This window comes from Arabidopsis thaliana, chromosome 4 (assembly GCF_000001735.4).
Source record: "Arabidopsis thaliana chromosome 4, partial sequence".
Taxonomy (NCBI): Eukaryota; Viridiplantae; Streptophyta; class Magnoliopsida; order Brassicales; family Brassicaceae; genus Arabidopsis; species Arabidopsis thaliana.
The window spans coordinates 7,195,546-7,210,538 of NC_003075.7; the positions used below are offsets into that span (position 1 = coordinate 7,195,546).

Below are 14,993 nucleotides of genomic sequence, written 5' to 3' on the forward strand. Positions count from 1 at the left end.
TCTAATATATATATATATATATAAAATATAAAATTTTAAATTATTTATCTTTATATAATATTTTTTTTGTTTTGTTTACGATTGTTATTAAGTAACATATACCACGAATTTAAGAACAATAATTAAAACTTGAGGATTTAATTCGTATTAAACCAGCATATTACTGATATTTTAAAAATTTATAAATATTGATTCAAACTCATCTACTATAATCCGTTCCACAATATAAACCGTCTTGTAATCTCTTAACTCATCTCATGTAATATTTAATAAAAATATTAAAATTAAAAATTATTTATTATATATAAGTTTTTAAATTATATCATTTTCTGAGATATTTATATTTTATAATTTAATTGTTACTAAAAACATTATATTACTATATATATTTTATTTTATATAATTTTTGTAAATCAGACTGATTTATATGTATAATATTGATAGTATCAAAAAATAATAAATTTAAAACTTAAACTATATTAAAACAATATATTAATGATATTTTAATTTTTTTATTAATATTATTTTTAAAATTCGTTCCGTTAAATTTGTCTCGATAAGAATTTATTTATTTTATTAATATTAATATTAATCTGAATTACTATTTAAATATTATAGTTAATGTAAAATATTAAATACATATATTTTTAAATTGAATAATATATGTTGGTTTCTTACTAGGCATTACTAGACATTCATCAACGAAGTGAGATGGTGGCCATACACGTGGCCACAAATAAGGAGGTTAGCTTGTCGCGGGTTTCCCACTTTTTGAGCTTTTATTTTAATTTTATTATACGTGTTTAATTTCACCGACCAATAATCCACTGTGGTCGACATTCCGTATTCTCCGTGGACCCGGTTTTCGCAATTTCCCAATTTCCTCAATTTCGATTTGTCTTTGTCACCACAATCTGACGACGCCATCGCCGCAATGCCTTCCACCACCGAAACGGCAACATTTCCGATATCTTTCCCGCGAGCTACTTTTCTACTGTTCCGAGATCGAATTTTCTTCTTCTCGACTCGTCACAAAAACGCCTATTCTCACTTTCACCGCTCTTGGATTTTAATGGATATCTCTTGAAACCTCTCCGGCCATCTTCTCTTCGGCCATACTCTGAAATTTGGATTCCAAATTTATCAAAATTATAAATTTGATGGAAAAAAACGTGAAACAAGATTCACAAAGTTTCAGAATCCACGAGGTTGGTTGATCCAAGCAATCTGTTTTTCTTCTTTCTCCTGAGATTAAAGTGTTTGTTTAGAAATTGACTGTGCTTTGACATGTTACATCATTTTCTCCAGTATATGTTTAATCTTTGAAAATTGGTTTGGTATGAAGTTTCAGGTGACATTATGCCGTTTGAGATTTACATGTGAGGTTTATGCAACCATACAATGCACTCTGAGTGATTTGACAACCGTGGTAAGTGCTCTCTTAACTTCTATGTATGTGTGTAGTTCTAGCTCCATATGTGGAATCGACATTTCGAAATTAGCTTATAGCTCCAAAGTTCGGTTCTTTCTAGCTGCATAATGAAAGCCAAGATATTCATTCACAAGTTTAAAGTTCTAAGATCATCTTTGTTTTCTTGTTGTCATTGTTGATCTTTAATAGATATACGGTTCTTGAATATATGGATGCACATAATGATTACCTGATTATTTTAGTAGCTGTCCATAGTTTAAATCAGTATTGCACATTCTCTCTTTTTCTGTTAATGGTGATGTGTACTGACATTTAATAAAACAAAATTTTTGACATAACTTAAGATTCTATCTCACTGTGATCTTCTCCTCCTTCCTTCTCTTACAACCTGGTTCTTCACCACCAACAAACTGGCAAAGTCCTCTCTTGGGTCTAACGTCATCCATAACATCATCAAGATCGTAGGAACAACTTGGTCCGCTCTTCAAACTCAGCTGAACTATATTTGTCTTCTTTAGCAACATACAATCATCATCTTCAGGAACATACATTAAACTCATCCCACATTTTATCACTTCACAAGTTTCTATCTTCTTCCTTGTTTCATCATCTGTCACATAGAATTCGAACGAAGCCTTTGTGTAGCAACAGCTGTTACTCTCTCCATGGACATTTTTGACGAGAAAACAACTGTTGTATCCCATGAAAACGTGGTCAGAAGTGAGCTTTCTTGATTCATGGCTAAGGGATCCACATGGTTCGTTCCAGCCTGCGAGAGTGAAATCAAATCTCGTGAAGGAACTGTCTTTGTTCTCGAAGTTGCCACAACACTTTACCGAGAAACGTTTCGCACTGTCTTCATAGTCCTTGAATGAGACAACTACAGATAACGCAAGTCCAACAAAGTTAATATCACACCAGTGCGGAGGCAATGGGATTTCTAGTGAACGTCCTAGTCTTTGGTGGCAGAACCAACTCGGTATTTCAGTGGCCGGGTAACAGATACCAACCAGAGGCTCCGGAACAAATCCCTGCAAAAGACAGAAAATGAGCTTCCGTTCTAGTTTTGATGGTGAAAGGGAGAAGGATAAAAAAATACCCGATAATAACGTTTTGCAGAAGCATTAGCCATTAACTGACTTTTGATTCGAGCATGACCCACGAGACTCGCTTGTGCGTCTTGGTTCAGTTTGTAACAGTTGCTAAAGATGAACATAGAATGGATTCTCTCTCCTACTGTCAAAGGCGTCAATGGATTTGCCAAAGTTTCAAGTGACTCGCATTCGTGTGCATCCAGATACTGCAGGTTTTGTGGAAGGACTGGTAGAGACTTGAGCATTTTGCAAAACTTAAGATCAAACCATTTCAGATTGTTAAGTTGGTTGAAGCTTTCTGGAAGATTCTCGATGTTGTTTCCGCTTAAGCATAAAGACTGCAAAGAGGATAGGCCACCGATATTATCTGGGAGTTTGTAGAGACTGCATCTTGAGAGGTAAAGATCTGTTAACCGAGAGCAGCCCAATGTAGGTGGCATGAAGAACATACTAACAGAAACGTGACTGCTTGTACCACATAACGAAAATGTCTTGATATTGCTCAAATGCATCATCTTTGGCATCTCTGTGATGGATGTATCATCCATAAGTAAAATCTCCAAAGATTCCATGTCTTCCTTAATTTCTGGAAAAACCTCTAGTTGTGAGCAACCTGAGAGTATTAGCTCTTGAAGACATTTCAGCTTATAAAGATCAGAAGAAAGATGCTTCAGCTTTTTGCAGTTCTTCAGATTCAGCAAAGCAAGTCTTCTAAAGGTTTGAATGGATTCGGGAAGGCTCTTTATAACAGTGCCATCTAAAAGTAGAACTTCAACATTTTCCGAGATCAGTGGGAATTTCTTTAAGCTGGAGCAGCCACTGAGAATAAGAGTTTGCAAGGATTGAGTTTTGATTCCTTTTGGAAGACTCCTAAGGCTTGTGCAATCCCTGAGATTGAGGTATATAAGCTTCTCCAAACAATTTATCGTTGACGGCAATTTTTTCAAACTTGTACATCCTTCTAGATTCAACCTCTCAAGATTATGAGCATTAGCCAAACCCAAACACTGACGTAAATTTATAGAATGACTAAGGTCGACCCATTTGAGCATTCCAACATCCTGTGAAAAAAAATACAACCACAAGTCAAATTTTTGATGCAAATCAAAATTCACTTTAGCTTAGGACTGATCAAACTGACGTAAAACATACCTTTTCATCATCCCAAATTTCTTCTAATTGACTATGTGGCAATTTAAGGTCTACAAGATTCTTAGGGTCAAAGTCTAGAGGGATACTCTGTAGTGGATAACCATGCCAGTGTAGATATGTAAGCTCGTTAGGAAGGAAACTAAGTCCCCTCCGCAAGTGTAGTTTAAACTCTGCTTCGCATCCACGGGAACAATGAGAATCATAAATTTTCAAGTATTTGAGATTGTACATCCCTTGGAAGGCTTTGGCACTTAGACGCATTGCTCTTAGTTTTGATGTGTCGAGAAAAATGCCTCTTATCTTATCAGTTCCCTATCAATCAAGTAGTAAATGTACAGTTTTTAATTCAAAGCATGATACTGTAACATAATACAAAATTGTAGACAATAGAATATCATCAAGATATGTCATTACTCATTACCAGGCCTTCGGTTAGCAGGTCACAAATATCTTCACTGTCCCATAATCTGATATGCCATTGGCACTGGTTACCATGTCGTGATAGCCACCTACAGTCTCTTATACCTATTGTTTCTACTTTTAAACTAATCTCCTTGGCCATCGTTTGCAACATGTCATGCATCTCGATGCGATTATCAGAAAGAGTGATCAGACATTTGTCAACGAGATCCTTTACCACGCCAGAGACGTCCACACCATGACTGTTGAGAAGGCTTGTCACGTAATCCACATTCTCTGATCTGAAGAAACATGCAATATCCAGAAAAACATTCTTCTGTTCAGTGGTAAGCTCCTCATAGCTTGTTTCTAGAACTTCGTAGATATCTCCATGTGATCTACTTTTCAGTCTATCCAGTTTAGCTTCCCAGTACAGATCATCCCTCTCACAAAGATCAGATCCTAACACCTTAAGAGCCAAAGGGTGGCCTTTAGCGTAATCAAGAACCATATTTGTCAAACCTTCGAACTCTTTCAAAGGGAAAGAGTTACTAAAAGCATTCAAGCTAAAGAGCTTCAAGGCTTCTCTATCATTCAATTTCGGGAGCACGTATTTTCGGCCTTTGATCGTCTCAATCAGTTTACTATCTCTAGTAGTAATGATAATTCTACTTCCTCCTTGATACCATTTGCAATGCCCCATAAGATATCTGATTTGCTTTTCATCATTCACATCATCAAGCACAATAAGTAGCCTCTTGCTCTTAAGCCGCCGCTCAAATCTCTCATGTGCATTTCCAGGAGCTCCAATCTCCAAATCTCTATCATTAAGTACAGTGGAAAAGAGTTTCTGCAGCAAAGATTCTAACCCGCTTCTACCTGAATTTTCGCGGATATTAGTAAGGAAGCAGCTACCGTCGAACTGACCACGCATACGTCCATACAAACAATCAGCAAGAGTCGTTTTCCCAATCCCAACCATTCCAACAATGCCTATGATATGAACGGTATCCAAATCCTCCCATGATAACAACTTTTCAAGATTCTTCAGACGCGATTCTATCCCCACGAGACCTTCGTTCCCGCTTGGAGCCAAATCATTCAACTTCTTGAATGTGTCAACGGCTATTTCATCAACAAGTTTGGCCTCAGACGTGCTAACAAAATGACAAAAAAGCTGGATTTAGCATAAACTTTAATAGCATCTCTAAGAAGATAAATGTAGAACTTTGACACAAAGACTTGGTAAGTTTTTTTGTGTGACATTGATGACATCGATCTAGATTTTGCAAAGTTACCTAATTTCCTTGACTACATAACCTAGGATGTTGGATGCTGAGGCAAGAGCAGCCTTCCACGATGAAATTTCTTCCGGCGTAACTCCGGGAAAAGTCAATTCTGGTAACTTGAACGGCACCGCAAAACTATTCCTCTGTTTCTCGACGTCCGATTTGTCAACTTTGTAGAAGATTGGTACCACTAGCTGTTGGTTGCTGTTCCTACATTCGAGGATCTTCACTAACTCTCGAAGACACCACGCAGAATTTGCATAGTTCGTGGAGAAGACGATGATTGCAATCTTGGATTTCTCGATTCTATCGAAAAGCGCAGTGAGATTGTCTCCTCGACGGAGTCTGTCGTCGATGAATGAGTCGATTCCTCTTAGACGAAGTGCTTTTTGGAGATGACCGGTGAAGTTGTTGCGTGTGTCAAAGCCTCTGAAACTGAGAAACACATCGAACTCTGCTGAAGATGGAGAAGATGATTCCATGGGAGAAAAGCTCTGATCCAATTTGTCCAGTTTTAAAGTCAACGATGAGCTGAGAAAAACAAGGCTTGTGGTTTGGTTTCTCTCATAATTGCGAGACCGGACAAAAACAATTTATCCAATATAAAATACTTAATTAGTGGCACGAAAAAAAAAACACGAAAAGTCAACAAATCGATATGTGAGCAAAGTAAATTTGTGTTTTTGATTATTGGGGTTTTAAAAGTTTTCTTCCTCATTCTTCGTTTGTTAATTTTAAGGATCGATGTCGGAGAAGGAAGAACTTCCGTTGACATTGACGTCCATCGGAGCGGCCACCGCGACTAGTGATTATCATCAGAGAGTAGGAAGTTCCGGTGAAGGGATTAGTAGCTCGAGTAGTGATGTTGACCCGAGGTTCATGCAGAATAGCCCCACGGGTTTGATGATTTCCCAATCGTCGTCGATGTGCACCGTACCGCCTGGGTTAGTTCCGGTTATGAATGATGATTGGGATGTGAATTGCAGGATGATAAACATTCTTTTTTTCTTTCTTGTGTGAATATGAATTTTCCTGATCTGATAAAAAAATTGTGTTCTTGATGCTGCTTGTGTACTGGAACTGTCATCTAGCATGGCAGCAACACCACCAATAAGCTCAGGTTCCGGTTTATCTCAGCAGCTTAATAATTCTTCTAGTTCCAAGTTATGTCAAGTGGAAGGATGTCAAAAAGGAGCAAGAGATGCATCTGGTCGTTGCATTTCCCATGGCGGTGGACGTAGATGCCAGAAACCTGATTGCCAGAAGGGAGCTGAAGGTAAAACAGTGTACTGTAAAGCCCACGGAGGTGGTCGCAGATGTGAATATCTTGGATGCACCAAAGGCGCAGAAGGCAGTACTGATTTTTGTATAGCTCATGGAGGTGGTCGAAGATGCAACCATGAAGATTGCACACGATCTGCTTGGGGAAGAACAGAATTCTGTGTCAAGCACGGTGGAGGAGCGAGATGCAAAACATACGGCTGCGGAAAAAGCGCTAGTGGTCCTTTGCCATTCTGCCGAGCCCATGGTGGTGGTAAAAAATGCAGCCATGAAGATTGCACAGGATTTGCTAGGGGAAGATCAGGACTCTGTCTCATGCACGGTGGGGGAAAGAGATGCCAAAGAGAGAACTGCACTAAAAGCGCTGAAGGTCTTTCGGGACTCTGCATATCCCATGGTGGTGGTCGGCGATGTCAATCTATTGGATGCACAAAAGGAGCGAAAGGGAGCAAAATGTTCTGCAAAGCATGCATAACTAAAAGGCCTCTAACGATTGATGGAGGAGGAAATATGGGAGGGGTAACAACAGGTGATGCCTTGAACTATCTCAAAGCTGTGAAGGACAAGTTTGAAGACAGTGAGAAATATGACACTTTCCTTGAAGTCTTGAATGACTGTAAACATCAGGGGTACTCTCTTCTATCTTTCCATTATGTCTCTCTTCTTACAGCAGGAAATATATTAATTTTTTGTGGTGACTCATGTTGGATGTAGAGTTGACACTAGTGGCGTCATAGCCAGATTAAAAGATTTGTTCAAGGGCCATGACGACTTACTTTTGGGTTTTAATACCTACTTGTCAAAGGAGTACCAAATAACCATTCTGCCCGAGGATGATTTCCCTATCGATTTTCTTGACAAGGTTGAGGTATGTATATAATGTAGTAAACCCGATACCTATTTCATCATGATCAGGTTTAAGATTCATCTACAATTTTTTTCTCGGTGCCTTTTGATCAGGTAGACTTGGTTATTTTAGATAGGTCTTTCCTATTTTCTTTTAATAGGGGGATTTAGTTTTCAACTCAAGGTAACTAGCCGGTTTCCCTTCTATTGCTCTTCTTTATCTTGACTCTGTATCTAAGCTTACCAAGTCGGATGTGTGCTTGGATTTGTTTTCCCGGTTCTTGTTTTAACTCGATATGTAACAATGTGCAGGGACCTTATGAAATGACATATCAGCAAGCTCAAACAGTTCAAGCCAATGCCAATATGCAACCTCAAACTGAGTACCCTTCTTCCTCTGCGGTTCAATCATTTTCATCGGGTCAACCTCAGATCCCCACCTCAGCTCCGGATTCTTCACTACTAGCTAAAAGTAATACCTCAGGTATAACTATCATCGAGCACATGTCACAACAGCCTCTAAATGTTGACAAACAAGTTAATGATGGCTATAACTGGCAAAAGTATGGGCAAAAGAAAGTTAAAGGCAGCAAGTTTCCTCTAAGCTATTACAAGTGCACATATCTAGGATGTCCTTCCAAGAGGAAGGTTGAGAGATCTCTTGATGGACAAGTAGCAGAAATCGTCTACAAAGATCGACACAATCACGAACCTCCTAACCAAGGAAAAGATGGTAGCACCACATATCTAAGTGGGAGTTCGACACACATCAATTGCATGAGCTCTGAATTGACAGCATCACAGTTTAGCTCCAACAAGACTAAGATAGAGCAACAGGAAGCAGCAAGTCTAGCTACGACAATAGAGTACATGTCTGAGGCAAGTGACAATGAAGAAGACAGTAATGGAGAAACTAGTGAGGGAGAGAAAGATGAAGACGAGCCTGAACCAAAGAGAAGGTAAAGTTATAAGCTTTGTTGATGATTGATAATCCATATTTTTGGTTTTTTGAGTGGAGAGATCATGGAATCTGCAGAATTACAGAAGTTCAGGTTTCGGAACTAGCTGATGCTTCAGATAGAACCGTGAGAGAGCCTAGGGTTATTTTCCAAACAACGAGTGAAGTTGATAATTTAGATGATGGATATAGGTGGCGGAAATATGGACAGAAAGTTGTTAAAGGGAATCCTTATCCAAGGTAATACACAAAAAAATCATCGATCGGTATTCCTATGAAACTCTTTGAATAGCGGAAATCGGTGATCAATATAGCTTTATGTCTCAAAACATTCTTGCTAATATTCTCTTTTTGACCCTTAGGTTTTCCTCCTCTAAAGATTATGATGTCGTAATCAGATACGGAAGAGCAGATATAAGCAATGAGGATTTCATTAGCCATCTTCGTGCTTCCCTCTGCCGGAGAGGGATTTCTGTCTATGAAAAATTTAATGAAGTGGATGCACTTCCAAAATGTAGGGTTTTGATTATAGTATTAACAAGCACATATGTCCCTTCGAACCTCTTAAACATTCTTGAACACCAACATACAGAGGATCGAGTGGTTTATCCAATTTTCTACAGACTATCACCATATGATTTTGTCTGTAACAGCAAGAATTATGAGAGATTTTATCTCCAAGATGAGCCAAAAAAATGGCAAGCTGCTTTGAAGGAAATAACTCAGATGCCTGGCTACACATTGACAGATAAGTACGTGATCCCTGGGTTCTAAATGTAGAAAGTCTTTGGTTTTAGAGAATTGAATAAATTTTTATTTGGCAAAGTAAGGCTATAGAAGATTAGAAGTTTATTATACTATCCTCTCTTTCGTCTGATGTTTGTATTGTCTACTTTATTCTTAAAATCTCGCAGGTCTGAATCTGAACTTATAGATGAGATTGTAAGAGATGCTTTAAAGGTGCTATGTTCTGCTGATAAGGTGAACATGATTGGGATGGATATGCAAGTAGAGGAGATTTTGTCACTGCTATGCATTGAGTCCCTTGATGTTCGCAGCATTGGTATATGGGGTACAGTTGGTATAGGAAAAACAACCATTGCTGAAGAGATCTTTCGCAAAATCTCTGTCCAATATGAGACCTGTGTCGTCCTTAAGGACCTCCACAAAGAAGTTGAGGTAAAAGGTCACGATGCTGTGAGAGAGAATTTTCTGTCTGAAGTTTTAGAGGTAGAACCTCATGTTATCCGGATATCTGACATTAAAACAAGCTTCTTGAGAAGTCGGCTTCAGCGTAAAAGGATCCTTGTTATTCTTGACGATGTGAATGATTACAGAGATGTTGACACCTTTTTGGGGACGCTTAACTATTTTGGTCCAGGAAGCAGAATAATCATGACCTCTAGAAATAGACGTGTTTTCGTACTATGTAAAATCGATCATGTCTATGAGGTTAAGCCATTAGATATTCCTAAGTCTCTACTACTTCTTGATCGTGGGACATGTCAAATTGTTTTGTCACCTGAGGTTTACAAGACATTGTCACTTGAGCTGGTCAAATTTTCAAATGGAAATCCCCAGGTTCTTCAGTTCTTGAGCAGTATTGACAGAGAATGGAATAAGTTATCACAAGAAGTTAAGACAACATCTCCCATTTACATCCCAGGTATATTTGAAAAGAGCTGTTGTGGGCTTGATGACAACGAGAGGGGTATATTTTTGGACATTGCATGTTTCTTTAATAGGATTGATAAAGACAATGTCGCAATGTTGCTGGATGGTTGTGGTTTCTCTGCACATGTCGGATTTAGAGGCCTTGTTGACAAATCACTGTTGACAATATCACAACACAACTTGGTGGACATGCTCAGTTTTATCCAGGCAACTGGTCGAGAAATTGTTCGCCAAGAATCAGCTGACAGACCAGGAGACCGCAGCAGGTTGTGGAATGCCGACTATATCAGACACGTATTCATAAATGACACTGTAAGTCATCATAAATGACACTGGTAAGTTTATTCCTCTTCATTCTCTAGTGCTTAGGGTTCTCTTTATTTTCAGGGCACATCAGCTATTGAGGGCATTTTCCTAGACATGTTGAATCTTAAATTTGATGCAAATCCCAACGTGTTCGAGAAAATGTGTAACCTTAGACTGTTGAAATTGTATTGCTCCAAAGCGGAAGAGAAGCATGGAGTATCTTTTCCACAAGGTCTTGAATATTTGCCGAGCAAGCTAAGGCTTCTCCATTGGGAATATTATCCTCTAAGTTCTTTGCCGAAAAGTTTTAATCCAGAGAACCTTGTCGAGCTTAACTTGCCAAGTAGCTGTGCAAAGAAACTTTGGAAAGGAAAAAAGGCAAGGTTTTGTACAACCAATTCAGTAAAATATGGTAAACTTTGAAGTTGCTCATGATTATTCCTCTCTTTCAGAGTCTGGAAAAGCTTAAAAAGATGAGACTTAGCTACTCCGACCAGTTAACTAAAATCCCAAGACTTTCAAGCGCAACAAATCTTGAGCATATTGATCTTGAAGGTTGCAACAGTTTGTTGAGCCTTAGCCAGTCCATTTCTTATCTTAAGAAGCTTGTTTTTCTGAATTTAAAGGGCTGCTCGAAGCTGGAGAATATTCCATCTATGGTTGATTTAGAATCGCTTGAGGTTCTAAATCTTTCGGGTTGTTCAAAGCTAGGGAACTTCCCGGAGATCTCACCAAATGTGAAAGAACTGTACATGGGTGGGACTATGATACAAGAAATCCCGTCATCGATTAAGAACTTGGTATTGCTTGAGAAACTGGACCTGGAAAACAGTAGACATCTCAAGAATCTTCCAACAAGCATCTACAAGTTGAAGCATCTTGAAACTCTAAATCTTTCAGGCTGCATAAGCCTGGAGCGATTTCCAGACTCGTCGAGAAGGATGAAATGCTTAAGGTTTTTGGATTTAAGCAGGACAGACATTAAAGAGCTGCCCTCTTCCATATCGTATCTGACTGCTCTTGACGAACTATTATTCGTAGACTCCAGGAGAAACTCGCCAGTTGTAACCAATCCCAATGCCAATTCAACTGAGTTGATGCCTTCTGAGTCAAGTAAGCTTGAGATCTTAGGTACTCCGGCAGATAACGAAGTAGTTGTTGGTGGTACGGTAGAGAAAACCCGTGGTATTGAACGAACGCCGACTATTTTGGTGAAGTCGAGAGAGTATCTAATTCCCGATGATGTTGTGGCGGTTGGTGGTGATATTAAGGGGCTAAGACCACCAGTACTTCAGCTCCAACCAGCAATGAAACTATCTCATATTCCTCGAGGATCAACTTGGGATTTCGTTACGCATTTCGCTCCACCTGAAACAGTTGCGCCGCCGAGTTCCTCTTCAGAAGCCAGGGAAGAGGAAGTGGAAACGGAAGAGACGGGAGCTATGTTTATCCCATTGGGGGATAAGGAGACATGCTCATTCACTGTAAACAAGGGTGACTCCTCAAGGACAATATCTAATACGTCGCCGATTTATGCCTCCGAAGGATCTTTCATCACGTGTTGGCAGAAGGGTCAACTTCTGGGACGAGGATCATTAGGGTCCGTATATGAAGGCATTTCAGCGTAAGTCTTACTGGTTGATAATGTTTGTTGAACTTAAAATCAGATTTCTTAGTTGCAAAGCGATACTAAGAAAGCGAGTTTTCCTTTACGCCTTTGGCTCATGCCAACCAAAATGCTTTATGGTGGATGTTTATGTTAAATGTAGAGACGGGGACTTCTTTGCTTTCAAGGAAGTTTCACTACTTGATCAGGGAAGTCAGGCACATGAATGGATACAACAAGTCGAGGGGGTGAGATATACCTGGTCTATTACTGGCATCAAATTTTAATTCTTGTAACATTGTGTCCTTGATCTGTTGGAAGTAGTTTGCTAATCCTCATTACTCTTGCCACATTTTTTGATTTTCTACAGGGGATTGCGCTACTTAGTCAGCTTCAGCATCAGAATATCGTGCGATATCGTGGCACAACTAAGGTATGATTTCTGGGTTCCTGTTCTCAGTTGCAGCTGACTCATAAAACATAATGCATTTTTGCTGTTTGCAGGACGAGTCGAATTTGTACATTTTTCTTGAACTTGTAACCCAAGGGTCCCTTCGAAAACTCTACCAAAGAAACCAGCTTGGGGACTCTGTAGTCTCCTTATACACAAGACAGATTCTTGATGGATTGAAATATCTCCACGATAAAGGTTTTATACACAGGTTTGACTAGAAAAATCTCTTTTTTTATAGCAGTTCATGTATTTCCCAAGCTTCTGATTTCCTGGGTCGTTTACTTTTTTTTCATCTGATGTGAAAAAGGAACATTAAATGTGCAAATGTATTGGTGGACGCTAATGGAACAGTTAAACTTGCAGATTTTGGATTGGCTAAGGTTCTTTTCCATTAATAATAGATGTTTATAGTATTTTCAAGTACTAACCTGGTACATCGCTTATTCCCCTTACTTGATACCTGTGGCATTTTGTTATAGGTAATGTCCCTCTGGCGAACTCCGTATTGGAATTGGATGGCTCCAGAGGTTATTGTTTTAAAATCCTTCCCGCTGTTTTAATTTGTCAATACAATGATAGACAAACATATCATACATCAAAAGAAATGTTGTATCTTAAACTGTTACTTAAATATGTTCCCGCATATATTGTGATCCAGGCTTGATAAGCTCGAAAATCCCCGGTTATGTTTCCTTCAGGTCTTTGATTAATCTGAAACTAGTTTGAAATTATTTCTATTTTAGTTTATAGTTCTTATTATAACTGTGAGTATGTAATTAGTGATCATAGGTAACAGACGCGGATGTATATCATTTTGATTGTACTTTAGGCTATACTTGTACAACTGTGTTTCTAAACTGAACATAATAATTTGATCAGGTTATTCTTAACCCGAAGGATTATGATGGTTATGGAACTCCAGCTGATATATGGAGCCTTGGGTGTACTGTGCTAGAAATGTTGACTGGTCAGATTCCCTACTCCGATCTGGAAATCGTAAGTCTTCAAGATTCTCAAACTTTCTTTATATGAAAGTAAGCAAATTCCCACAATTATCACCAACTATTTAGCTGTAAAAGTAAATGAACAAAGCATTTGGCACAGTTTAAATTTGTACTTCTCAACAAGTGATTTTGTTTTGCACCTTCAATTGTTTTGAACTTTTATTTTATTTTTATGGGATTTTGAAGTAATAATTAAAGGTCATAATTTGTGTAAACGTGCAGGGTACAGCCTTGTATAACATTGGAACGGGTAAGCTTCCGAAAATACCTGATATTCTATCGCTAGACGCCCGGGATTTCATACTTACGTGTCTCAAAGTGAACCCGGAAGAGCGGCCAACTGCAGCTGAGCTGCTTAACCATCCATTTGTGAATATGCCATTACCATCCTCGGGCTCAGGTTCAGTATCTTCGCTCCTCCGTGGATGAGGCTAATTTTAGAAGATTGCCTTCGATAGGTGAAACTTTGGGCTTTGTTGTCATGAGAATATATTAGAATCAAAAGTTGTATATATATTCTAACATATGCCCTAATATGCTTTGCACTAAAATCGTTTGAATCTTCTGTTCCATACTTCACGTTGACAAATCACAATTTTTTTTATGTCTTTTGTTTCTTTTTTTTTGCTGAAGCCAACAAAGTTGTCCATCTCTTTCTTGCTCATTCCAATACACATCAAATATAGTGAACATAATATTTCTTCCAAACTTAATCTGAAAAGTCTAGACTAATTAAGATTAAGATTCATAAATATAACTTAATTTGCACCTATTTGGATATGAGGGAGGTATCTGTTAATGTCTCAAGTCAGTTATAATTTTGGGTCGCTAACGCATCGACAATGAAAAGAACAGGACCAAACATCGATAATGGAAAAGTCATAGATAGAGCTTTTTTGGGGCGGCTGGATCCATACAACATAATGCATCTCAGTGTTGGTTAAAGTTTCAACACAATAACCTTCAGAGTCCCGTACAAAAACTCATTAAAACTGATTGTATATAATGAGTATTTGGACGGACGATTAGGGTTTTATATGGTTTCAATATTTATAAAACCGAAAAACCATAAAACCGTAACCAAACTGAATTACATATGTTTCTATATGGTTATAGTTTTAGTAAAACCAAAAAACCGTAAAACCAAAAATCCGAACTGAAACCAAACCGAAAAACCGTATGCCCACCACTAAGAAGTAAAGAAGAGCAAAAGATTCATAGCTTCTATAGTTGCAGTAGTAATGACAATTAATATATTGTCTTGATAGGATTAAATTCATTTTGTTATTTAACTTAATTTTTCATGTTAAGATCTTATTCCAAGTTTATAGTTTAGACAAAATTTCACTTAATTAACGTATCCTTACAAAAAGTTATACTCATATGGAAAAATGAAAAGGAATTTGAATTGAATCAAACTGAAACTTCATCGAACTAAATTATTATGTTTCATTGTAAACCGTAAAGAGGAAAAGATGTTAACAAAGAAAACAAAACA

At 38.2% G+C, this 14,993-nt stretch overlaps 3 protein-coding genes across 14 annotated transcripts; 2 read left to right on the top strand and 1 right to left on the bottom strand.

Annotated features, from left to right (window-relative positions):
• The first annotated feature begins 818 nt into the window (after nucleotides 1-818).
• Nucleotides 819-1,681, top strand: AT4G12005 (uncharacterized protein). Of its 2 annotated transcripts, none has more exons than NM_179032.2 (2): nucleotides 819-1,208; nucleotides 1,346-1,561. In NM_179032.2, the coding sequence occupies exons 1-2, from the start codon at nucleotides 1,161-1,163 to the stop codon at nucleotides 1,538-1,540; spliced, it is 243 nt and encodes an 80-aa protein (NP_849363.1). In that variant the 5' UTR covers nucleotides 819-1,160; the 3' UTR covers nucleotides 1,541-1,561. The 2 variants fall into 2 exon arrangements, with proteins under 2 accessions (NP_849363.1, NP_001329608.1); NM_001340759.1 differs by having other exon boundaries at nucleotides 890-1,208; nucleotides 1,352-1,681.
• AT4G12010 (Disease resistance protein (TIR-NBS-LRR class) family) lies at nucleotides 1,446-6,026 on the bottom strand. The gene is made up of 5 exons (NM_117271.3): nucleotides 5,376-6,026; nucleotides 4,100-5,234; nucleotides 3,679-3,990; nucleotides 2,532-3,587; nucleotides 1,446-2,463 (listed from the first exon to the last, which is right to left on the bottom strand). Exons 1-5 carry the CDS (start codon nucleotides 5,846-5,848, stop codon nucleotides 1,780-1,782), a joined length of 3,660 nt encoding a protein of 1,219 aa, NP_192938.1. The 5' UTR covers nucleotides 5,849-6,026; the 3' UTR covers nucleotides 1,446-1,779.
• WRKY19 (protein kinase family protein) lies at nucleotides 5,977-14,147 on the top strand (the record flags this gene model as incomplete). 11 transcript variants are annotated; one of them, NM_001340762.1, is made up of 16 exons in its annotated part: nucleotides 5,977-6,310; nucleotides 6,458-7,276; nucleotides 7,362-7,515; nucleotides 7,806-8,452; nucleotides 8,530-8,691; nucleotides 8,814-9,203; nucleotides 9,366-10,437; nucleotides 10,513-10,809; nucleotides 10,884-12,055; nucleotides 12,201-12,285; nucleotides 12,408-12,470; nucleotides 12,542-12,699; nucleotides 12,799-12,871; nucleotides 12,971-13,018; nucleotides 13,371-13,487; nucleotides 13,718-14,147. In NM_001340762.1, 16 exons carry the CDS (start codon nucleotides 6,111-6,113, stop codon nucleotides 13,922-13,924), a joined length of 5,664 nt encoding a protein of 1,887 aa, NP_001329652.1. In that variant the 3' UTR covers nucleotides 13,925-14,147. The 11 variants fall into 11 exon arrangements, with proteins under 11 accessions (NP_001329652.1, NP_001329653.1, NP_001329656.1 ...); NM_001340767.1 differs by having other exon boundaries at nucleotides 6,036-6,310; nucleotides 10,513-10,833; nucleotides 12,971-13,189; nucleotides 13,718-14,103; NM_001125496.2 differs by having other exon boundaries at nucleotides 6,111-6,310; nucleotides 10,513-10,833; nucleotides 13,718-14,127.
• Between the last annotated feature and the right edge of the window lie 846 nt (nucleotides 14,148-14,993).